Source organism: Schistocerca serialis, chromosome 1 (assembly GCF_023864345.2).
Source record: "Schistocerca serialis cubense isolate TAMUIC-IGC-003099 chromosome 1, iqSchSeri2.2, whole genome shotgun sequence".
Classification (NCBI taxonomy): domain Eukaryota; kingdom Metazoa; phylum Arthropoda; class Insecta; order Orthoptera; family Acrididae; genus Schistocerca; species Schistocerca serialis.
Genome location: NC_064638.1, coordinates 1,071,565,846 through 1,071,592,657, shown reverse-complemented (window position 1 = coordinate 1,071,592,657; position 26,812 = coordinate 1,071,565,846). Strand labels below are relative to the sequence as shown.

At 39.6% G+C, this 26,812-nt stretch overlaps 1 protein-coding gene across 1 annotated transcript in view; it reads left to right on the top strand.

Moving 5' to 3' along the window:
• The window catches only part of LOC126415813 (mitogen-activated protein kinase kinase kinase 15), a 166,146-nt gene that overhangs the window by 46,490 nt on the left and 92,844 nt on the right, over positions 1-26,812 (top strand). The window contains exons 12-17 of the mRNA XM_050083458.1: positions 6,857-6,990; positions 10,919-11,046; positions 12,538-12,675; positions 15,285-15,451; positions 17,885-17,980; positions 22,177-22,316. Coding sequence (XP_049939415.1) covers positions 6,857-6,990; positions 10,919-11,046; positions 12,538-12,675; positions 15,285-15,451; positions 17,885-17,980; positions 22,177-22,316 — 803 coding nt within the window. The remainder of the gene's footprint in view (positions 1-6,856; positions 6,991-10,918; positions 11,047-12,537; positions 12,676-15,284; positions 15,452-17,884; positions 17,981-22,176; positions 22,317-26,812) is intronic.

Here is a 26,812-nt window from a genome sequence, read left to right as displayed (position 1 = left end):
CAACACATTGTCCTGCATTTTAAAGCCAAACAAGCCAAAAGAATGAAGAACACATACGTTCTCACACTCACATGATTGTAGCACTGTAAAAGTCACTGTTCATGTATGCGAGTGATACATGGCGGGCAAAGTACATGTTCCAAGAACGGGAATGTCTTGTCCATTATAAGCTATCAGTTGCATGCTAGTTTTAGACAGGCATGGGGATCCTAACAGTTCATATGTGTGATGATTGAGCAATGTGACAGAGGCATCTGTGTCCAACTGAAATTTCGTGTTTCCCACAAGTAATTAAATGAACAAAAAGTTTGTTTGACTGATGTATCACTGACAAAACTGCATGCTTGCTTGTTGCAGACTTGGCTGTGGCGCCTGAGCAGGGGGTGGGACAGGTGAGGGGACATGTTGGAAGACACAAATGCAACAAATAGACAAAGCAAGAAATCTAAATAATGACAAAATCAAAGAAATTTTCTGCAATGCCTACCTGAAAACACTGATTAGCAAAAATGACAAGAAACTGTTAAAACAAGAAGCACCCCTACAAAGTAAAGACAGAGAATTAAGGCACCAGGACAATATTCTTGAAAGGCTGTGGCCACCAGGCATGGAATTTGGAGGATTCTTGTTGCCAGTTGTTTGTTTGTGCCCACTTGTCTCGTATAGAGTGCCTAAGGAATGCGGCGTTCTCGGAATGCTATACAACAATTCAAGCAAATAACATTAGTAGTTTCATTTCTATGAAGCAGAATTTACAATACTTAACTTGAATTTATAAAGGTGTCGCAGAAGGAGGGGGACATGCAGCCAAGTCAGAGTTCATGCAAGTTTGTCACCCAGTCTGTGGATCACCATTACTGAATTCGTAGCACTCTCTCCTAGCCCATGCTAAGCTCCCCAAATACGTTCCACTAATGTCCGTACACTGATCCGATCTGAGTGGCCGAGTCTAGCAGGAGTGGCAGTTATATTCATGTCTTGCGGAGGTCACTCCTGACATGGCACGGACCTTGTCAGTGGGCTTTTGGCTGATGTTTCCTCATCGCCTTCTCCAGTATTGTGTTTTTCCTCTTCGTTCCGGCACTTGTGGTTATGCCAGAACAAAAATAACTTCAGATATCATTAAAATTTTACATACATATACCAACCTGTGGAGTGAAATGATGAGCAGTACTGTGTTGATAAAATGTGTGTTGAGTTAGTTCTGTATGTAAAACAGTACTGAAATTTGTTGAAGACTAGCCCTTTCCTTTTGGCTTCACCTACATATGTGTTCGACACATATATTGAACACACCTCCTCTCTGTGTCCAGTTCTTCCTCTGTTTGTCTGTCCATCCATGTCATCCTCCAATCTCTATCTGTCTTCGTCTTCCTGCCCAGTTTCTCTCTCTCTCTCTCTCTCTCTCTCTCTATATATATATATATATATATATATATATATATATATATCCTTCTTCCCCTCTCTCTGTCCATATCCTCAACCCCCTCTCTCTAACCATATCTTCCTCTGCACTCCAGAACTGTGTGAAGTTTCTGGGCCTCATCTGTGACTCAAAATTGTGATGGTTACCACAACTTGAGGACCTGAAGGCAAGGCCAAGAAGACAATGAACATCTTGAAGTGTCTTTGTCACATGTCCTGGGGAGTGGACAAGGTGTGTCCGCTCCAGTTTTATAGGGCCTTTGCCTGATCATGGCTGGACTATGGGTGCGCAGTGTATGAGTCAGTAAGTCCTTATTTATCTAAAGACCATTGATGCTATACACCATGAGAGGAGCCGGCCGAGGTGGCCGAGCGGTTCTAGGTGCTACAGTCTGGAACCACGCGACCACTACGGTCGCAGGTTCGAATCCTGCCTCGGGCATGGATGTGTGTGATGTCCTTAGGTTAGTTAGGTTTAAGTAGTTCTAAGTTCTAGGGAACTCATGACCTCAGAAGTTAAGTCCCATAGTGCTCAGAGCCATTTGAACAATGAGAGGATCACGGGTACTTACAAGACCAGTCTCATTCCCAGTCTCTGTGCTAAGACTGGTGAACTGCTGCTTACCATCCAGAGGCAACTCATCATGGTGTGTAAGGTGTGTCAGTTCCTTGCTACTTCCACCTCCCCAGCATACCATACTGTTGTTCATCTGGCCTTGGAGCACTTCTTTACCTATAATCCATGGGGAATGAGGCTGTTTGGGATCTGTGTGAAATGTGTGGTTGAGCCCAATCGTGTGAGGCATGTACAGGCTCAAATTCGATGTTTTAACTGATTGCCAGCCAGGTTGCTGCAGAGGCCCAGAGGAATTTAAATTTAGCGCAGTACAGGAAAGGTTTCCCTCTTGCACATGTTTTTAACACATTATTTTATGACAATTTAACTGAGCAACCCAACTATGTAGCTGTGTTTACAGATGGGTCTGAACAGGGAACTCTGTTGGTTGCTCTGTTGTTTTCACTGATTGTGTGCTCAATGTCGGACTGCCTCCAGACTTTACTGTCTTTGAGCCAGAATTATATGCAATATTGTGGGGACTGGAACAGATGGGACATGTTTTGAGTGCTAAATTTATTATCTGTTGGGATTCTCTGAGTGCCCTTCATTCTCAGCAATGCTTCCAGCCAATAAAATAGTCCAGCATATCCCGGACACCCTACTCCGAGTACAAAGGCTGGAGAAGGAGGTGTCTTGCTGGGTGCCAAGGCACATTGGTATTGCGAGGAATGAAAGGGCAGATATAGCAGCCAAGGAGGCATGTCATAATCCTGGGATATTTGTGTGTCATCCCCCTACATCCTATCACCACACTGTTGAGGTGAAGAATTTTGTGTCACTCGGAAGATGAGAGCCTGGAAGTGTCAGAAAATAAAGCTCCATCTAGTAAATCACACAGTGCAGCCGTGGCATACCTCCTTCCAGCCACTCAGACAGAATGAGGTTCTTGTTACTCATCTTCACATAGGCCATAGCCCTGTGATGCGTGGCTTCTTGCTCCAACGAGAGGACGCTCAAGACTGCGGTGCTTGTCAGACTTTGCTTTATTTTCAGACCAGAGGGCAGCGGCAGGTTTACTGACAGATCTGCCCTCTATTTCAAGTAATGTTCAAACGAATGTGGTGAGAGTTTAAAGGTTTTGTGATTTGTCCCACTTGTTTCCTAAAATGTTCTCAATGTGTTAACAGCTTAACAGCTTAAGTGGCGTACCACTGTTTTTTTTTTTTTTTTTTTTTTTTTTTTTTTTTTTTTTTTTTTTTTTTTTTTTTCATACTTTCTCCATTGCCTTAATGTGTGTGAGTTAGTGATTCTGTGGGTCAATGTGAGTGAGGTGGGAGTGATTTAATGAGTGTCATTTTATAAGTTGCTTCCTCACTGTGTGTGAACAATTTTTGTCATCTTATCCGCTGATAATCTTGTCATTGAGCACTTGTAATCTAACAAACACACACACACACACACACACACACACACACACACACACTCACTCTCCACCTGCCTTACGAATCTCTCCCCTTCCCCTTCCATCCCTTCTCTCTGTCCATTTCCTCCTCTCCCTCACTCTATCCATCCATCTCAACCTGTTCCCAGCCATGCTCATCAGCACATTTAGCCCTTGCAATACAGTTTAATAAAGCAGGCAGGTTGATACTACTCCTGCAACATGCCTGTCATGCAGAGCAGCCTACATGTTGGGGCCTGGAAAACCATTTATTGCCCTGAGATGCAGGCTACTCTGCAAAGCAGGTTGACCTGACAGGCTCACATTGTTTCCACACAACATGCCTGTCATGCAGTGAGCACCATGAGCTGGAAAAAACATTTTTGCCTCTAGCTCCACTCCTATTGGAGATAGGAGGTTACAAACATCATAGTTCTGATAATTGGGAGGCCTGCTGTTTCTGAACCAAATTGGGTTGAAATTGACCCAGGGGTTTGGCAGGAGGTCCCGGACATACACACTGCTTTATACAGAGTGAGTCACGTAAGACGTAACGATTGCACATATCGGCATGTGGTTTTTGGCGAATCATAGCGGACTATGGGTCACATACATTGGTACATGCACAATAATCACAATGTTTATATTGACCGTGATAATGAGGCAAGTATATGTTTTTTAAATGGGACGCTATACCTTCTTTACCATCATTTGAACACTGGAAAAGACGCGTATAGTGATGTAATGCACGTTGCTATTGTGATTCAAACTTCGCTTAAAAGAGGGCGGATGAGGATGTACCTACGTAGCGTAGGCCGTGCATGCTGCATAGAGCACGGCAACTCGGCCTGCGGGTCGCGCGAGGTGTGTTTACAGTCTGCAGCCGCTTCCGACCGCGATGACCTTCAATCGTACAATATTTCCCAGCGTCTTTTAAGCAAAGTTTGAATCACAACAGCAACATGCATTACATCACTATATGCGTTTTCTCCAGAGCATTTGAATGATGGTAAAAAAAGTATAGTGTCCCATTTAAAAAACATGTACTTGACTCATTATCTCGGTCAATATAAACGTTGTGATTATTGTGCATGTACCACCGTATGTGCCCCATAGTCCGCTATGATTCGCTGAACACCACTTGTTGATACGTGCAATCGCACCCGGAATAATGGGGGTCGTTACATCTTACGTGACTCATCCTGTATAATAACAAGATTGCTATTTAATTGTTAGTAGGACCTTTTCTGCACATTAAAAGTTTTCAGGAAATGAGCAGCTGACAGCTGTAGATCGAAGTACAAATACCAAGCTAACTGGTGTAGTGGCAAGCATTGCTGGCCACAGACGTTGAGGTCCCATGTTTAGTTCCTGCACACCACTACAGATTTTTCTGTGGTGTGATAAATCTGCATGAATAAATCAGCAGAGATACAGACATGCAAGTTACCTAAGTGGCATCATATAAAAAATTTACTTTAGGCTGTGATGCACATGACCTTATTTTGTTTTTGCTTTCAATTAAATCAGTTTATCATAATAAAACCAGTAGCAAGGCAAAACTTGAAAGCCTTACACCTCTCTCTCTCTCTCTCTCTCTCTCTCTCTCTCTCTGCCTCTCTCTCTCTCTCTCTCTCTCTCTCTCTCTGCCTCTCTCTCTCTCTCTCTCTCTCTCTCTCTCTCTCTCTCTGCCTCTCTCTCTCTCTCTCTCTCTCTCTCTCTCTCTCTCTCTCTCTCTCTGCCTCTGCTCATTTCCTACTCCCCCTTCTCTGTCCACCTCATACTCTCCCTTTCTCTATCCAATTCATCCTCCCCCATCTCAATATCCATCTCTTCTTCCCCTCTGATGGGGACAGGGAGGGGCAGAGAGATGGACAGAAAGAGGGAAGGAAGAGGAGATGAACATAGAGAGGGGGAGACGGAAAAGTGTGCAATATATGTGACAAACCTCTCTCTTCTTACTATCCATCTCCCCTCTCTCTGCTGTACATGCCTATCCGCTTGTGTGCCACAGGAACAAAATCTGATACTACCCACACAACATGCCAGTTGTGCAGGGCTGTGTAGATGTCAGGCACTACCAATCCTTTTTCACCCCCACACTCCTGTGGGAGCTATCTGGTGCTTACTTACCACCCCACCCCCCACCCTGATACTACTTTCCAAGCAACAAGTGGTATGTGTGTCAGATTTGGTTGAAATCTATGTAGTGGTTTAGGAGGAGACGTGGAACTTGAATACACAGATACATCCATTTTTATGTACACTGCTGGCAAAAAAAAAAAAAAAAAAAATAATGCAGTACCCTCAAAGGCTGTGTTCAGTAGCACCAGCATATGCATAGTGAGCAGCGAAGAGATGGTACTCGGGGGGCTTGTTGGTTTACCCTCTGTTTTGACTGTGCAGGGAGTAACTGTGCCAAGTTAAGAGGTGAACAGCATTTGCAACATTGATTCTAGGATGCTATCATATCCCATCATTGAGTACATACTCCTGCTGAACAGTTCCAGCCATTTGAACAGAATAGCATTATAGGCCTGTGAGCAGCTGGTTGGATGTATTGACAGATTGCTGTACAAGTTGTGCACAGTGTGGTACAGGTGGTGTGTCGCAGCTTTCAGAAGTGATTTGTGGAACATTCAGACACCTGCAGGCCAGTTTCTGGACAGCTGGATAGTATAGACACACGTCAAGATTGGCACATTCCTTGAACAGCAGTGGCTGACCAGACATCATCCAGGGGTGAAATTTGGGCACCTGTTGTATCTGCTATATCGTCAGGTACCTTTTGGAATATCTGCTTGTAGCAGGATTGAGATGGTAGGCCACCACTGATATCAACTCTACCTAGCATGGCTAGCACAAATTGCTACTTCCAACAGATACGGTGATAAACATTCAACTAACTGTGCGCAGCATACCTACCATTTTGACACACTTTCATGACCAAACATAGAAATGTGCAATAGATGCATTATGAACTGGTTACATGCAAATATAAACTGAGTCGTAAATAGGCACAACAAAAAGACTCTCACAATTTAAGCTTTCGACTATTAAGGACACACATACACACGCAAACTCAACTCGCACAAACATCTGCAGTCTCAGGTGGATGTTTTCAGTTGCCTGAGACTGCAGTCATGTCTGCAGATTGCGTTTGCATGAGTTTGTATGTATGTGTGTCTGTCATCTATTGTTGGTGAAGGCCTTAATGGCAGAAAGCTTTAATTGTGAGAGTCTCTTTGTCGTGCCTATCTGCGACTCAGCATCTCTGCTATATGGTGAATAGCGACTTTCCTTTTCATAATATTGTTACATTCCATTCTGGATTTTCTATTGTTTGAACTTAGAAGAATGGTTTGTGAGTAAAATATTTATAATTAAAATTTATTGCAGAAGCTTATTAATTAGTGTGTGTCTCTTTTTAGTATGAATATGAGCAAGATGAACAAGGAAAAAGAATTGTGTTAGGAAAGGGCACTTTTGGAGTTGTGTTTGCTGCCAGAGATCTAATAACCCAAGTAAGGATAGCAGTGAAAGAAATTCCAGAGAAAAATAAAGGGTAAGGTTCAGCTATACAGTTTTGATTATGGTTTTTAATATGTGGACTGCTAAATTCTGTTGCATTACTGGACTAAATCAATGTCCAGGAATTGCAGAAAAATAAAAGTAATTTCTTGTAACTGGTCTTAGTGACTATATCTTTGCTTCCAGAAGTCTTATTAGTCATAAATTATGTGAGATATGCTCATTAAATCATCACTTCTTAGAAGTGATGTTCTTAGAAGAACATGTTCTTAGAAGAATACGGAAAGTTACTTTGTGTGAGTGCTAATTTTGAAGTAAATAAATTATAACATTCTATCCCTAACCATATTTCCTTCTTTGTCAATCTTGAATGTTTAATAAGAGAAGTGACATTAAGTTGTTAACGAATTATTGAAACATTTGACAAAGATTACCACCAATAAATTGAGTGATGGGTAAGAGTAATTAATTGTTACACAATGAGGAACAGAAACTCTCTAATTTTTTATAGGATAACTAAAAGCCCATTTGCATGATGATAATTCAGTGCCACTGACAAGAGTAGCTGTAAGATGTACAAGGAGGTAAAATGATCTGTTGTAAGTGAGACACATGAGGAAACCACAACTATTAACAATGTTTTTAGTAAATCAAATTGAAATTTTTGTTAATTAAGAAACATAGTTTAGCAGGTGCATAGAGAGAACCTAAATTCAAAAATATAGGGAATACAGTTAAATAATGGCCACTGGGCCTGTTGTTCTACCTGTTTGATTTTATAAAGATTACACGAAAGAATTTGCTTCCATTGTAACAACAGTTTGTCATAGTTTGCTGGATAAACTCTGTGTCCCAAATGACTGGTGTAAGGCACAAGCTGTACCCATTTCCAAGAGGTCATCAAGCAGATACATGTAACTGTTGATTTTTTTTTTTTTCCACAGACAATGTTCTACTGTAGAATAATTGGATAAGTTTTATGCTTCCACATTGTGATAATTTTGGAAGCTTTAACTTGGGTCTGTAGGAATCCATATGGATTGAGGAAAATGTGATTGTGTGAAACTCCACTTATTCTGTTCATTCATGAGTCACAGAATTCAGCAGGTAGTGGCACCCACACTGAGGCCTTGACTTCAAAAAGCATTATTGCCTAGTGGAAAAAAATAAGTATACAGAATGCTGGCTCAACCATGTGAATAGATAGATATTTTAGCAAATAGGACACAGTACGTCATTGTTGTTGTGGTCTTCAGTCCTGAGACTGGTTTGATGCAGCTCTCCATGCTACTCTATCCTGTGCAAGCTTCTTCATCTCCCAGTATCTACTACAACCTACATCCTACATCCTTCTGAATCTGCTTAGTGTATTCATCTCTTGGTCTCTCTCTTTGATTTTTATCCTCCACGCTGCCCTCCAGTACTAAATTGGCGATCCCTTGATGCCTCAGAACATATCCTATCAACCGACCCCTTCTTCTAGTCAAGTTGTGCCACAAATTTCTCATCTCCCCAATTCTATTCAGTAGCTCTTCATTAGTTATGTGGTCTACCCATCTAATCTTCAGCATCCCTCTGTAGCACCACGTTTCAAAAGCTTCTATTCTCTTCTTGTCCAAACTATTTATCGTCCACGTTTCACTTCCATACATAACTACACTCCATCTCCATACATATACTTTCAGATACGACTTCCTGACACTTAAATCTATACTCGATGTTAACAAATTTCTCTTCTTCAGAAGCGCTTTCCTTGCCATTGCCAGTCTACATTTTATATCCTCTCTACTTCGACCATCATCAGTTATTTTGCTCCCCAAATAGCAAAACTCCTTTACTACTTTAAGTGTCTCATTTCCTAATCGAATTCCCTCAGCATCACCCGACTTAATTCGACTGCATTCCATTATCCTCGTTTTGCTTTTGTTGATGTTCACCTTATATCCTCCTTTCAAGATACTGTCCATTCCGTTCAACTGCTCTTCCAAGTTCTTTGCTGTCTCTGATAGAATTACAATGTCATCGGCGAACCCATTTCTTCTCCATGGATTTTAATACCTACTCCGAATTTTTGATTCGTTTCCTTTACTGCTTGCTCAATATACAGATTGAATAACATTGGGGAGAGGCTACAACCCTGTCCCACTCCCTTCCTGTCATTATCATTGCAAAAAAAAAAAAAAAAAAAAAAAAAAAAAAAAATCACATGTGAAAATAGCTTAGTAGGTAGATGTTTGTTGCATGTTTATTACAGTAATGTGAAGGGCATATATCTAAGTACTACCCTTTTCCCCTGCAGCTTCACCCGTGTATGCATTTTGCACGTATGTTGTACACATCTCCTCCCTCTCCCTCTGTCCGTCTCTTCCCCTTGTCTCTGTGCAGGAAATGTGAAGTGTTTGTTTATTCCAGTCTGTAATTGTAAATCAAATAATGTGACCTATCTTTGCAGTGCTGTTTTATAAAATGACATTCTCATTTAATTGAGACTGTAACATAGGAATTACGAACTGTTCAAAGAGAGAATCATGCAAATGGAGGACTGTGCAAGTAGGTCTTCACTCAGTGCCTCATTATTATTATTATTATTATTATTATTTTTATTTTATTAGATGGACTACATGTCATCAGTATTTTAGCAGGAAGGCTCCTTATGTGTTGAGAAAGGGAGACTAATTTGGCATCTTGCAATGTATCATCCCAGTGCTGGTATCCTTCCATTTGTATAAGTACAGGAATGCTATGTTGAATAGCGCTTTGCTGTTGAAAGCTGTCTGAAGCATAACCAACCATGAGGACTTTAGTTGTATCGACTATAGGGGTGTCTTATCACCACAGTACATGTATCTGTGGTCCATTTAATATGTGTACCACATGTTTGTCCATAGCCTCTACCCCCGTCTCTGTGTCCATCTCCTGTCACCATCACTCTATGTCCTCCTCCCCAATCTTTTTATCCATCTCTCATATCTTTGTCCATCTCTTCGTCATCCTCTCTTTATCTAACTCTACCTTCCTCTTCTGTGCATCCCCTCCTCACTCCTCTCTCTGACTAACTCTCCTTTACCCCTCTCTTTCTGACTCCTGCCTCCCTCCTCTCTCTCTCTCTTTCCACCTTCTCCTTTCACCTACCTCTGTCCTTCTCTTCCCCCCCCCCCCCTCTCTCTCTCTCTCTCTCTCTCTCTCTCTCTCTCTCTCTCTCTCTCTCTCTCTCTCTCTCTCTCTCTCTCTCTCTCTCTCTCTCTCTCACACACACTCTCGCTCTCACTCTCCTCCATGTCCTCCAGCCCCCTCTCCTCCTTCCTTGTCTCTCTGTCCATCTCCTGTCTTCCCGTCTCTCAGTCTACCTCATCTTCCCACCACCTCCATCTCCTCCTCCCTTCTTTCTCTGTCCATTTTATCCTCCCTCTCTCTCTCACTACCCAGCTACCTCCTCCCCCCCCCCCCCCCACCTCCTCTCTTGTGCCCACCTGCAGGTGTAACCCCTGCAAAGCTTGCCAATACTGCCTGCACAACAGGCTTGGCGTGCAGGGCAGCCTACATGTTAGCAATAGAAAACAGTTGGTCGTATCTCAGCACCTATGGGAGCTAGAAGATTCTAACTTAGTGGTGATTCTCCTGTAGCAGGCAGTATGTGTACAGTACTTGTTTGAAATTAATCATATTGTTTAGGAGAAGATGCTAGACGTACTTACATACATCCTGTTTATCTATTTTGTAACCATTGTTGCTGACTTTTATCATATTTTCTTGCTTTTTATGTTATATGTAAGGTGAGAATTGGTAATCTACACAGTATTTCTGAAGGTAAGTATGGGACATCTAAACTGATCACTTTTTGCTTGCATATATTATGTCTGAACACTGAGAGACAACTGACCCAGTTGGAAGCAAAGTAAATGCTACTAGGGACTTCCATAGCAGGTTTTCTTAGCAATATATTTGTTTGTATTTCATTGCAGCGATGTTCAGCCATTGCATGAAGAAATAAAGCTACACTCTCAGTTGAGACACAGAAACATTGTGCAGTATTTGGGTTCAGTGTCAGAAGATGGTTACTTCAAGATTTTCATGGAGCAAGTACCAGGGGGTAAGTGGATTTCTAATATATTTTCTGGGTGTACAGTTGTACTGAATTACTTTGATGTTCAAATCATTAGCAGTTTTCCTCATCAGGTTCATGGTTAATGAAACTAGTTTTCATGACAGAATATATTTGCTTTAATTAGCTCTACAGGATGTAAACAGTAACTTTTTGCAAGTTACAGTAACTTTTTCACCACAGTGGTGCAGGGGAAGTTGAGACAGTTTGATATAGTGGTCTATCAAGATAGCAAACAGCCTCAAATCGGTCTACAAAAGCCACTTAAGTTATAGCTCATGTGCATGAGACTTTGAATATCTTCTTGCCCTCTTATACCACTGGCTAAGTTGGTCTTCACTGGTTGAAGCTCATTTCTGTCTCAGACAGAAATCATTGTTGACTATTAATCACTCCTCATGTTTGCACTTACAGATTGTAAAATTGATGTATGTATAAATTTTACCTTAAAGTCTTTTTTTCTTTCAGTACCCTCAATAATGGAAAGTTTAAATTGGTCATTTTAACAAAATAAAAAATTTAAAGAAATCTGATCGACTAAGCTGGTGGCTAAGAGGACGAGATGATGTTTCAAATCTCATGTGACACACATGCACTATAGCCTCAGTGGCTTTTATAGGCCAGTCTGAGATTGTTTCCTGGCTTAATGGGTCACAAGATTTCTATGCTGAGTGTTTCGTCTCGACTTCACCCGCACCACTGTAGTATGTTTTTAATAGTTATTGGTTACCCCCTGTATATTTGTTCAAAAGTTCAGTTTCTTTTCCTAATTTTCACTCATTAGGTAAAACAGGAAAGAGTTGTTGCAGAGTGTGAATTAATTTTGAGAGAATGTATTTGTATTGACTGTGTGAAATAGTAAAAGTGGGAATCGACGAATTTTAGGATTGCTGTTTTGTGATAAAGATTGTGTTCGCTTGGAAGTAAGTTCATCTGAAGTGTGGTATTTTGAGAATATGTATTGGATCCTACTTTATTTGGATGTGGGACAGTGAAAACTGTAAAATCATTCATGAACAAAAGAAAAAGAATGGAGACAAAAAGAAACTAAAAAAAAAGGCATACAAACACAATTCTTGCAGCAAATGACATTTATGTTTTTCAGCAACCTCCAGTGTACTGACTGTGTAACTTATCAAAGCTACACCTGACCCACAGAAGCAAAAAAGTGTTGATAATATGGTTGTTCAATTGAGATGTACATTGTCTTAAAGAATTCCTTGACGTTTCACCAGCTAATCTTCTGTGGTAATGTCTGATACAGTAAAAGACAAAAAATATTGTGTGACAATAATTTTCTGTCTATTTAAAACTTCCAGCTTCAAATGCTGATAAGCATGATATTACATATTAAGTGGCCTGTGTTACGAAATGTGCTAGCTGAATATGAACAAAAATAACTGATAAAATTTGTTTTGTTGGCTTCCATTTCTGCAGTTGTGCCAAATATAATGTATACTATTTTTGTTGTTTTTAAAGGAAGCCTGTCTGCCTTGCTGAGCTCCAAGTGGGGACCACTGAAAGAAAATGAATCTACTATTGTTTATTACACAAAACAAATCTTAGAAGGCCTTAAGTACCTCCATGATCAGAAAATTGTTCATAGGGATATAAAAGGTAAGATGTAGCATAAAAGGAGTTGTGAATTGATGGAAGTGTGAATCTTAAACAGAGACAAAGTATGTTTGTTTATGAGCTTGTCAGTAGCGGTCTGAGTGAGTGGGAGAGTGTTCCAAACATTTCATCACTGCCTTGGAACCATGTGTAAAGAAAATGTGTTTTTATGTTTTCTATCAGCTATGCTGATAGTTGCACCTCCTGAAGATAGAGCTGGTCAGCCCATTTGTTTCTTTGTGCAAATAATAATTTTCTAAATGATATTTTTTTATTTTATATCATGATATATTTTTGATAGAAATAGCAAATAATGAAACATTTAAAAGTTCAACGAATCTTTATTTGTGATTTTATGGTGCTTATCTAAGGTATTCATGTGAACTGTTATTACACTGTGGATGCTACTAGTAGCATTTTAGTTCCCATTTAGTTAACAGAATGCACAGTATCATTTAGGTGTCTGTAACAATTTTCCCACAGTAGAAGACAAGTGGGTAGCTTTGAGAGAGGCAGGAGAGGGTCAAGCAGGTAAAAAGACAAGGCCTAATAGTAATCCTTGGATATCTTAGAAGGCCTTAAGTATCTCCATTTAATTGATGAGAGGAGAAAATATAAAAATGCAGGAAATGAAGCAGGCAGAAGGAAATCAAACGTCTAAAAATGAGATAGACAAGAAGTGCAAATTGGCTAAGTAGGAGTGGCTAGAGAACTGATGTAAGTCGATAGAAGCATGTATAACAGTGGAAAGGTCGGACCTGCCTGTAGGTAAGTTAAATAGGCCTTTGGAGAAAAGAATGGACATTAAAGAGCTCCGATGGAAAGCCAGTACTAAGCAAAGGACGGAAATGTGGAAGGAATATCTAAAGAGACAGTAAAAGGGAAATGAACTTGAAGGCAACATTATAGAGAGAGAAGAGGAAGTAGGTGAAGATGAAATAGGAGAGATGTACTGTGAGAAGAATTTGACAGAACACTGAAAGACCTAAGTTGACACAAGACCCTGTGAGTAAATGACTGATAGCCTTGGGAGAGCCAGCCATGACAAAACTCCTCCATCCAGTGTGCAAGATGTACGAGACAGGTGAAATACCCTCCCACTTCAAGAAGAATGTAATAATTCCAATTTCGAAGAAATCGTGCTGAAAGGTGTGAATATTACTGAACTACCAGTTTAATAAGTCATGATTACAAATACTAACACAAATTATTTACAGAAGAATGAAAAACTGGTAGAAGCCGACCTCGGGGAGATTAGTTTGTGTTCTGGAGAAATGAGAGAACACATGAGGCAATACTGACTATATGACGTACCTAGAAGACAGGTTAAGGAAACAAAAGCTATGTTTATAGCATTTGTAGATTTAGTGGAAACTTTTGACTGTTTGATGTTGACTAGAATACACTCTGAAGTACTAGGAGTAAAAAGTTACTTGCAACTTCTACAGAACGCAGGTGGCAGTTACTAAAGGTCGAAGGGCATGAAAAGAAAGCAATGCTAGAGAAAGGAGTGAGGTAGGGTTGTAGCCTATTCCCAATGTTATTCAGTCTGTACAATGAGCAAGCTGTGAGGGAAATCGAGTAGAAGTTTGAAAAGGGAAGAAGAAATAAAAATTTACAAACTGTCCTAATAACTTGGCGTACTGACAACTACCAGGTATCATCACCCAGTTGTCACTCCCATCTTGCACTGCTGTTGTTGTTCGCAATGTGGCTTCAGCTAGCAGAGGCTGCAATCGCGCGCGCGTATCTGCGTGTGTGTGTGTGTGTGTGTATGTGTGTGTGTGTGTGTGTGTGTGTGTGTGTGTGTGTGTGTGTGTGTGTGTGTGTGTGTGTGTGGGCGCGCGTGCGCGTGTCGTTTATTTTCGAGAAAGGCCTTACTGGCCGAAAGCTTATATTGTGACAGTCTTTTTGTGGTGTGGCGTTTTGTTCATTATTACTGTCGAATTCCGAGGAACGTTGCGCAGCAGGACGTTATCCTCCTCCCAGCTGGTGAACATGTTCTTGGATGACACCTATTGCTAATCTTGTATTCAGACATACTGCACTGTTGTTATTAATGCAACGCCAACACAAAACACTCATTCACAATACTTGACAACTACAGACTAGTTCATTGCCAGAACATACCACTTTACGACAAAAGCTGACGAATGTTGGTGCATCTAATGTGCGACACCACATAGTACTGTTTACCCACGACATGGCAACGGGGGCGCTTTAACAACCGAACTGCTGGCGGCGTGGAAGGGAAAGCTGGCTCACCATGGGTGTTATCTGGGCAACGTTGTTACTTCCCTCTCTGGTCAGTCAAATATCAAAAGTCTCAACTAATTTTAAACGCACTATAGTACACGTATGTATACCTGAAATTTCTGTGGTATCTGTATACATATTTTTCATCTGTTTCTACTTTGGATTTCTGCGTACCATTTCCAAAAGATTTGTTATTTCTCATTATTTTGGACAAATGTTAGCTCTGTTTTAATTACTTGTTCTGGTACTTTTATTGTGTAGTATTTTCATGTGTTTCAGAATGTTTCCAATTGCTGTTAAGTAATGATGAATAAAAATGACTTTGATATATAAATATGAGATTTTCTTTTCAACAGGCGACAATGTCTTAGTGAACACATATAGTGGTGTTGTGAAAATATCCGATTTTGGAACCTCAAAGCGCCTTGCTGGATTGGCATCTAGTACAGAAACATTTGCAGGAACTCTGCAGTATATGGCACCTGAAGTAATTGATAAGGGGCAGAGGGGATATGGTGCTCCTGTAAGTATTTAGTGTATTAAATTATATTTGCTTAATTTCATCTAATCACCTTGTTTCTACACCCCCCCCTCCCCCCCTCGTTTCCCCTTGCATTCTTATTTACTGAATGTGACAAAAGGTAGATAGCCAGAAAACCTGAAGCTTTATTTAATACGACAGCGCTTTACTGGGCATGGTCCTGTTGAGGTGGTATGCTGTTGCCTTCTTCTGACCTTGGAACTGACTGACTCAGCCAGTTGTAGGGGGATCTATCTGGAGGGGGGGGGGGGGGGGGCAGGGGGGGCACATAGCATCACTTTCCCTGCAATTACACATGCACATCTGATAGCTATGTGTGTGGTTGATGGTGGCCTTAATTTTTTCCCCATCTCAGCCATTTGCTTATTAGGTGTGGATATTTTACATGAAGGAATATTATCAAAATGTTTGTTCATAATTTGTGTATTTCAGGGCCTGAGATCATGGGGAATATATTATAACAGACTGTTATTGCACTTAAAGAGTCATAACTAATAACATTCAAACAATGGGGATTGGTGTTGGAACTTGAAGTATTTGTGATCCTTTGCTGGACTTCATTTAAATCTGCAGAGCCAAATTGTGACACCACTGCCCTGCCTGATGTTTTGTTGTAGAGTAATTAAAGAAACATGTGCATCGCTAGTTATGTAAAAAGATCTTTAAAACAATATTTGACTACACCATTGGTAACAAAACAAAGGTAAAAAAAGTTGCAGTCATGTGGGGAAAGGTGTTTGCACTTTAGACCTAGAAATATGACAAATACCCAAATAATGTAACACATCTGTTTAATTGGTGCATGAGCTGTTACTGTAAACTTGTGTATATAAGGCTATTTTTCTATGGTATGTACGTCCACTAAGACTTAACAACTAACCAGCATGAGAGTCAGTGTATTATTGGTAATTACTACCTTGCCAGTATAATGGGAAATAAATTAGTTCTATGTGCATTGTCCTTTTCAGAACATAGGTTCTTGTACTTTATTTCTTTTTCTCTTATAAACATAATTATTGAAAGTCTGTGATGACACAAAAAATATTACGAAAAGCACTCAAAAACTGCGAATACATATTGATGTCAGCTGTGCATTTCATTAATGACACATGAAAATTTGTGCCAGAGCAGAACTATTCCTTATGCTCACACTTTGTGATACCCACACAGTGACAGACAGCTTTTTATTATCGCCATTTTAGCCCCTCAAGGCATGTATACCAATGATTTACACAATGTCTGTGTGTATTACATTACAATGTTGATGAAAGAAATCGCTTTTTGAAAATATATGATGTAATTAGATAAAGAACAAGCATATAAAAAGGTATTGAAATTTGCAAGCTTTCAAAATCAGTTAACTCTTCCTTCAGGCAGAAGACCTCACCAGTTCTTTTCCTTCACCCTTCCCCTTCAACCTTTCTGCCAGGAGGAGGAGCCACTGATTCCGAAAGCTTGTACATTTCTGTATCCTTTTGTATGTGCGTTCTCCTGTCAAAACTTGGTGAGTAGATTTTTTATCTATCCAAGTACATTCCAATGTCCTTCATGCATGTATGTATGTAATGTAATGTGCAGACACCGATAAACGTGGACATTGTGTAAATCATTGGTATATATGCCTCAATGGGCTAAATCGGCAATAATAAAATGCAATCTCTCCCTGTGCGAGAATCACAATGTGCGAGCATAGGGGAAGCTTGGGTTGGTCTAGGAGGTGTGCTTGGATAGCCGACAGCAACAGGCAGGACATCTGAGTTCGAGTACCGGTCCAGCACAAATTTACACGTGTCATCAACAAAATGCACAACTGGTGTCAATTCGTATTGGCATGCATGTCTAAGTGTCATTGTAATGTAATTTACAAACATTGTAAATGCAGACATTGTGTAAATCATTGGGGTACAAACATTGGTTTTCATTAAACATAGAAAATTCTTCATTCTGCTAGTCATAGCCATAACTTATATTTGGGTATAAACAACACACACACACACACACACACACACACACACACACACACACAGGGGGAGGGTAGTGGACCTCAGGAAATGAGAGAGAGAGAGAGAGAGAGAGAGAGAGAGAGAGAGAGAGAGAGAGTGTGTGTGTTTCTGACACCTTTAGTCTGAGAATCAAGAATAATACATTTAGAAACAATACAAATTCCATTTACATAGGAAAATAATGGAGTGCTGATACCTTATGAGTTTAGTATTTTTGATTTTGTTTTGTACTTGTTCCAAAACTGGCATAGATAGAAAATGGCTCACAGCAGGTATGATGAAGTCATATAAGGAGAAGTCATATGATCTATTGGATTGGTTTTCATTATTGATCAGTATTTGTGAAAATTACATTTCCAGTTTCATTAGGCTATACTGTAAGTTCAACATTTCTGCATTTGTATTTTAACAGGCAGACATATGGTCACTGGGGTGCACCATAGTGGAAATGGCAACTGGAAAGCCACCATTCATTGAACTTGGTTCTCCACAGGCAGCTGTATTTAAGGTAAACTTCCAGCATAAATATTTTTGTGTTGCATTCCTTTCTAAAGATTGTGAATTGTGTGACATGGATGGTCAGTTGAAGAAAATATAGATGATGTATACTGTAACTCGTTAATGTTTCAGTGTATGATGTGGTTTATGGTGCCAGCACTTGGAACACATACCTCATGTTTCATAATTATGATCTATACAATTTTTGTGGTGTTGAAACTGGACGCACACTATCATTTTTACCTACTACTTGTGTAGTCACTTATTTTGCAGAAATTGTACATAACTACTGTTCCAAAAATTTTTCCGAAATAGAAAACACACACGGAAACATTTCTTTCTTTTATCTTTTATCTGAACAGTGTGGAGTGACCTAGTCATTGGCAATTACCAACTTAAATTTATAATTAAGAGCAACGAAAATTTACTTGCAAACAGGTTATACTACTAGTATATCTGAACATACCCGTACATTCTAAGCTTTTCTGTATATACAAAACTGTACATTTTTATCTGAATTACTCACTGCAAAATACTATTATTCACTGAAGATGTAGAAAATCCTAGTGTTACTTTTTATGGAGAATTCTGTAATTATCAAAAGACACTATGTATTTCAAACAGTGGAAAGTCCAATTGTTCTGTTCCACAAAATTTAATGTTAATGAGATAATATCTTCTGAATTAAGAGTCAATAGTGGAGAAAACATAATAAATAGTAATCAGAAAGCTTACTGCTACACAATAAATTATAATACATGGCATTAAAATCGAGCCATTCAGCATGAAGACACACATGCAAAAATTTCCAAATTTGATCTTTTTCTCAGGTGAAAAAAAAAAAAAAATGGTTAATGTGGGATGAGATTACTCCTAGTAATCCCTCAGTATGTATTGAAGTAGAGTGCCTTTTTTGGACAGCTATTTTCGTTCTTCCTGAGGAACCTAATAAATTTATGCATGTACTCCTGTGCCTTTGATTTTCAGAGTTAGGCACTGGTATAACCAGAACAATTCTTCATACTAGCATTAATAGTTGCTTGCAGGGTATATACCATGTCAACATATAATATCTTGAATGAGATTTTCACTCTGCAGCGGAGTGTGCGCTGATATGAAACTTCCTGGCAGATTAAAACTGTGTGCCCGACCGAGACTCGAACTCGGGACCTTTGCCTTTCGCGGGCAAGTGCTCTACCAACTGAGCTACCGAAGCACGACTCAGGCCCGGTACTCACAGCTTTACTTCTGCCAGTACCTCGTCTCCTACCTTCCAAACTTTACAGAAGTTTTAATCTGCCAGGAAGTTTCATATCAGTGCACACTCCGCTGCAGAGTGAAAATCTCATTCTGGAAACATCCCCCAGGCTGTGGCTAAGCCATGTCTCCACAATATCCTTTCTTTCAGGAGTGCTAGTTGTGCAAGGTTTCGCAGGAGAGCTTCTGTAAAGTTTGGAAGGTAGGAGACGAGGTACTGGCAGAAGTAAAGCTGTGAGTACCGGGCGTGAGTCGTGCTTCGGTAGCTCAGTTGGTAGAGCACTTGCCCGCAAAAGGCAAAGGTCCCAAGTTCGAGTCTCGGTCGGGCACACAGTTTTAATCTGCCAGGAAGTTTCATATAATATCTTTTTGCATATGCATTCTTCATTACAGTAGCTATGACTAATTGTTTCTTCCCTATTTGTTGTTGTTGTGGTCTTCAGTCCTTAGACTAGTTTGACACTGCTCTCCGTGCAACTCTATCGTGTGCAAGCCTCTTTATCTCCAATTAACTACTGCAACTTACATCATTGTGAATCTGCTTAGTACTGTATTCATCTGTTGGTCTCACTCTATAATTTTTATTTCCCACATTTCCCTGCAGTACTAAATTGGTGGTCTCTGACATCACAGAATGTGTCCTACCAACCAATCCCTTCCTATAGTTAGGTTTTTCCACAAATTTCATTTCTCTCTCTGTCTGTTCAGTATTCCTCATTAGTTATATGATCTACCCATCTAATCTTCAGCATTCTTTTGTAACACCACATTTCAAAAACTTCTATTCTCTTCTTGTCTAAACTACTTACTGTCCACATTTTACTTCCATACATGGCTACACTCCATATAAATACTTTCAGTAGCCATTGCCAGTCTACATTTTATATCCTGTCTGCTTCTGCCACCATCAGTTTTTTTGCTGCCCAAATAAAAAAAAACTCATCTGCTACTTTTGTAGTCTAATTTCCCGGTTTATAAGTCAGAAATTGCTACCCTACTGCATTAGAACTTGAAGTGGAAGATGTTGCTTTTCAGTTTGTAAGATAGGTGTCTCGTCTTTTAGGAGAAGAAAATTTGCTTATAGTCTGTAAATTTCTTTCAACATTCATGCTAAAATAGTGCGAACAGTAAGAATAACTCACATGTAGCAGAAAGATGTTAACTCTTAGGAGCCAGAGTCCACAAAATTTTAACAGTTCATCACTGATACTGCTCGAATTCCTTGCGTTTAAGAACTGTTGAAATTGTACCAGGTATATAGTATGAAATCCACCACATTAAAAATGAGGAGAAAAGAAAACAGGAAAATAAAAATATCTTCACGAAAAACTAAAAACAATGCAGTGCTGTAACCCATTCCAGTCAATGAAAATGATGGTCAAAACATCAGTTGGAAACCTGACGGTTACTTCCCGATCATCAAAATATAACTTCACAAAGGGGAAAACACACAAATTATAGTTGACAAAAATCAAGAGAGAAAAAGAAAACAATGAAAAATGTAATGGAAAGACGAGAAAGTAAGAATATCTGAAAGAACATTAATCAAGGCCACACAGAAACCATTCTCTTCGGTAAGAAAGAATAATGGGATGAGAAATGTGATGAGATCCACAGTGTGGGAACAGGAAAAATTCTTAAAGTGGCACTGATCATGAAAAGAATCTCTCTCTCTGCTACTGGTCAGTGTAAGGCCTGATGTAAAGCTCTCCAAAACAGGATGTAATCTGCAATTAGGGAGGGATGGCACAAATAGGAAAGTACTTTTATCTGATCAGTGAGATGGATACAGCCTTTAAATGTTGAATCAGAAGCCAATAATCAGGAGAAAGACAATGTGATATCAATTGTGGAGTACGAGGAAACTGACTAGTCTCAATAATGACCTGCAATTTTAATCTGTTCTTTATGTTTTAATGTGATGGTATATTTGTGAAGAAGTAAGAAAGTTCACATGCAAATGAGAGTAACAGAAGCAGAATAATTATTTATAAGACCCTTTCAAGTCAGACAGGCCGCAAAAGGTGAAATGCAGTTTGTATCCCACAATGCTCTGTTAACTAAATGTGACTGGCAGATGAGCACAGATTCAAATCATCATAGCAATTGTGAAACAAACACACAGAGCAGAAAAGAATCATACTATAGTGCACTGTTCATTACCCAACTGTATATATTTACATATGCTGAAAGTCTCATAACTTCCATCACTTCTCAAAAGTAGATGCCATGTTAAAATATTGTCACTTTGACTGTAGTGACTTGCCTTTTCTGTTCACAGACTTTGATTAGTGCCTGGTAATCATCATTTATACCTCTATGCCATGATCTCACAAGGAGGAGAAGGGAATTTTATGTGTGATATTAAAAATTTGCATCCCTGTTTTATCCAGTGACCTTCCCCAGTACTTCAGTATTTCCTACTCTCATGTTTGTCCTTTTATTTATTTCATCCCACTTCTTGATAGCTAAATCCACTCCTCACTTTCTCACAGTCATTGCTTTTAGTTTTCTCTCTCTTTGAATGCAAATCTACTCTTCTCTTTATATTCTGTAATTTCTTTTTATTTAACTGATTTTCATTTCTATTTATCATTGCTATCATTGTCACACATGCTCAGATTTTCCTTTATGAGCAGTTGACAATCTCTCTTTTAGAGCTGAGATTCTTAATCTCCATTAATTGCACTCTGTAACTTCCATTCAGTTTTTCTGCAAGACCATGTTTGTTCAGCATCCAGAATTTTCAATGACCAAATCTGTCCACCAACTTTCCACACACTTTCCTTTGCACCTTTCTTTTCTGAATGTATCTTGGAAGTTGTGCTCTGTTCCCAGAATTAGTACATATTACTGTATTTAGTTTTATTGTTGATAAAATAACTCTCCAAAACATAGGCAAATATTTCCAGTTATCTCATTATTAACAAAAGTTTGTTATTATTGCAGGTAGGCTATTACAAGATTCATCCTGAAATCCCTCCTGAATTATCAGAAAAGGCAAAGAATTTTATTTTATGTTGTTTTGAACCTGATCCTGAGAAAAGAGCTACAGCAGCAGATTTGCTGGAACATCCCTTCCTCACAGAGTAAGTTTGTTTCTGTGTTATTTTGAAACATAACACTACGTATAAGAAGAAAAGTTACAATAACCTGACTGCAAAAATTTGTTGTATGGATCACATAATTCAATACTGTGCCACCCTTAAATACTGAGGCAAGCATTACACTGTGGAACAAATTTGAACTTTTTTTGTTACTTCTTGCACAAAACTGGGTGTTTCTAATAGATTTTGATGTAAAAAAAAAGAAGCAGAATTAGGGTATGTCCTGTCATCCTCAAGGTCATTAGAAAAAGTGTTTTTGATCTTATGAATTCAGCTTCGCACCAGAAATACTGTTTTTGAAAAAGAGTTAATTTAATTTTTCCTTATTTTCCTCTATATATACAATATGACATCAGAGTAATGCAAATACTATAATTATATCTAAAAGCAAATATGATGAGACTTACCAAACAAAAGCGCTGGCAGGTCAATGGACACACAAACAAACACAAGCATACACACAAAATTCTAGCTTTCGCAACCAACGGTTGCTTCGTCAGGTAAGAGGGAAGGAGAGGGAAAGACGAAAGGATGTGGGTTTTAAGGGAGAGGGTAAGGAGTCATTCCAATCCCAGGAGCGGAAAGAAGGTAAGTCTTTCCGCTCCCGGGATTGGAATGACTCCTTACCCTCTCCCTTAAAACCCACATCCTTTCGTCTTTCCCTCTTCTTCCCTCTTTCCTGATGAAGCAACCGTTGGTTGCGAAAGCTAGAATTTTGTGTGTATGTTTGTGTTTGTTTGTGTGTCTATCGACCTGCCAGCGCTTTTGTTTGGTAAGTCTCATCATCTTTGTTTTTAGATATATTTTTCCCACATGGAATGTTTCCCTCTATTATATTCAAATACTATAATTATTATGACTCAGTTTTCATTTGTATCTTTGAGCACCTCTCTTTCTATCCTCCTAAACTGCATTGCCAAACAAAATTCCCAGCAGGGTATTTTTGGATGATTTTCATTTATATGTTGTCTCCCTTCTAAGATGCCAATAGTAAATCTGCAAGCATTGCAGGAGTCCATTTACCTTAGTAGCACAAGTCCATGTTAGAGACTTCTTGATGAAATCTCTCATCGTGTCTGTCACTGTCATTTGACAGGTTGTTTGGAAATAAATCTGAACGGCTGTAGAGAAAATACATTTTTAAAGAATTTATGAATGCATCAATCAGGTTTCCAACTATCTCCTTGTAATTTTGTATATTGACATGCTTTTCCATCATAATACATACTTTCACATAATTTTTTATCAAACTAAGTTTGATATGCAGTGGATCAAAAAGTTGTACATTTTTAACATTCTTCATATCAGGTTCATAGTGTTAACACTTAGGTCATTGTCTTACAGAAAAATGACTGACTCTTGTACTACTGTTCCACTCACATTAGATTGTTTTTTGATATAAATAGGGTAATGGAAGTCCTTTTGGAATGTAAATAATTAATAAACGGTCACAATGCCCGTATAGTACTAGGGACAGAAAGTTGGCTGAAACCAGACGTAAACAGTAATGAAATCCTAAACTCAGATTGGAATGTATACCGCAGAGACAGGCTGGACAGTGAAGGGGGAGGCATGTTTATAGCGGTAAGAAGTGCAATAGTATTGAAGGACATTGACGGAGATCTGAAATGTGAAATAATTTGGATGAAGGTCACGGTTAAAGCAGGCTCAGACATGGTAATTGGATGTCTCTATAGGCTCCCTGGCTCAGCAGCTGTTGTGGCTGAGCACCTGAAGGATAATTTGGAAAATATTTCAAGTAGATTTCCCCACCATGTTATAGTTCTGGGTGGAGATTTTAATTTGCCGGATATAGACTGGGAGACTCAAACGTTCATAGCGGGTGGCAGGGACAAAGAATCCAGCGAAATTTTTTTAAGTGCTTTATCTGAAAACTATTTTGAGCAGTTAAACAGAGAACCGACTTGTGGCAACAACATATTAGACCTCCTGGTGACAAACAGACCTGAACTATTTGAAACAGTTAATGCAGAACAGGGAATCAGCGATCATAAAGCGGTTACTGCATCGATGATTTCAGCCGTAAATAGAGATATTAAGAAAGGTAGGAAGATTTTTCTGTTTAGCAAAAGTGACAAAAAGCATATTACAGAGTACCTGATGGCTCAACACAAAAGTTTTGTCTCAAGTACAGATAGTGTTGAGCGTCAGTGGACAAAGTTCAAAACCATCGTACAATATGCGTTAGATGAGTATTTGCCAAGCAAGATCGTAGGAGATGGAAAAGAGCCACCGTGGTACAACAACAGAGTTAGAGAACTGCTGCAGAAGCAAAGGGAACTTCACAGCAAACATAAACATAGCCAAAGCCTTGCAGACAAACAAAAATTATGCTAAGCAAAATGTTGAGAGAGGAGGGCTATGCGAGAGGCATTCAATGAATTCGAAAGTGAAGTTCTATGTACTGACTTGGCAGAAAATCCTAAGAAATTTTGGTCTTACGTCAAAGCGGTAGGTGGATCAAAACAAAATGTCCAGACACTCTGTGACCAAAATGGCACTGAAACAGAGGATGACAGACTAAAGGCCGAAATACTAAATGTCTTTTTCCAAAGCTGTTTCACAGAGGAAGACTGCACTGTAGTTCCTTCTCTAGGTTGTTGCACAGATGACAAAATGGTAGATATCGAAATAGACAACAGAGGGATAGAGAAACAATTAAAATCGCTCAAAAGAGGAAAGGCCGCTGGATCTGATGGGATACCAGTTATACAGAGTACGCGAAGGAACTTGCCCCTCTTCTTGCAGTGGTGTACTGTAGGTCTCTAGAAGAGTGTAGCGTTCCAAAGGATTGGAAAAGGGCACAGGTCATCCCCGTTTTCAAGAAGAGACGTCGAACAGATGTGCAGAACTATAGACCTGTATCTCTAACGTCAATCAGTTGTAGAATTTTGGAACACGTATTATGTTCGAGTATAATGACTTTTCTGGAGACTAGAAATTTACTCTGTGGGAATCAGCATGTGTTTTGAAAAAGACGGTCGTGTGAAACCCAGCTCGCGCTATTTGTCCACGAGACTCAGAGGGCCATAGACACGGGTTCCCAGGTAGATGCTGTGTTTCTTGACTTCCGCAAGGCGTGCGATACAGTTCCCCACAGTGGTTTAATGAACAAAGTAAGATCATATGGACTATCAGACCAATTGTGTGATTGGATGGAAGAGTTCCTAGATAACAGAATGCAGCATGTCATTCTCAATGGAGAGAATTCTTCCGAAGTAAGAGTGATTTCAGGTGTGCCGCAGGGGAGTGTCGTAGGACCGTTGCTATTCACAATATACGTAAATGACCTTATGTATGACATCGGAAGTTCACTGAGGCTTTTTTCAGATGATGCTGTGGTATATCGAGAGGTTGTAACAATGTAAAATTGTACTGAAATGCAGGAGGATCTGCAGTGAATTGACACATGGTGCAGGGAATGGCAATTGAACCTCAATGTAGACAAGTGTAATGTGCTGCGAATACATAGAAAGAAAGATCTCTTATCATTTAGCTACAATATAGCAGGTCAGCAACTGGAAGCAGTTAATTCCATAAATTATCTGGGAGTACGCATTAGGAGTGATTTAAAATGGAATGATCATATAAAGTTAATCGTTGGTAAAGCAGATGCCAGACTGAGATTCATTGGAAGAATCCTAAGGAAATGCAATCCGAAAACAAAGGAAGTAGGTTACAGTACGCTTGTTCGCCCACTGCTTGAATACTGTTCAGCAGTGTGGGATCCGTACCAGATAGGGTTGATAGAAGAGAGAGAGAAGATCCAACGGAGAGCAGTGCGCTTCGTTACAGGATCATTTAGTAATTGCGAAAGCGTTACGGAGATGATAGATGAACTACAGTGGAAGACTCTGCAGGAGAGATGCTCAGTAGCTCGGTACGAGCTTTTGTTGAAGTTTCGAGAACATACTTTCACCGAAGAGTGAAGCAGTATATTGCTCCCTCCTACGTGTATCTCGCGAAGAGACCATGAGGATAAAATCAAAGAGATTAGAGCCCACACAGAAGCATACCGACAATCCTTCTTTCCACGAACAATACGAGACTGGAATAGAAGGGAGAACCAATAGAGGTACCCAAGGTACCCTCTGCCACACACCGTCAGGTGGCTTGCGGAGTATGGATGTAGATGTAGATGTAGATTTAAGAAGTAAATATGACAACTCAGCAAAAAGTAGAGGTGTTGACTCATTGAAAAGCACATTAACGTACCTCTCTCTCTCTCTCTCTCTCTCTCTCTCTCTCTCTCTCACACACACACACACACACACACACACACACACACACACACACACACACACACACACGCACAAACTCTTTTTCATTCTTCTTATGTTCATCTCAATGACTCTGCTATTTGGTGAGTTGTTACGTTTACTTCTTGAAACTTGGTATAATCTGTTTGTAGTCTTATAAGAATAACAGTAATTTTTAAATCTTCACATATATGTCAA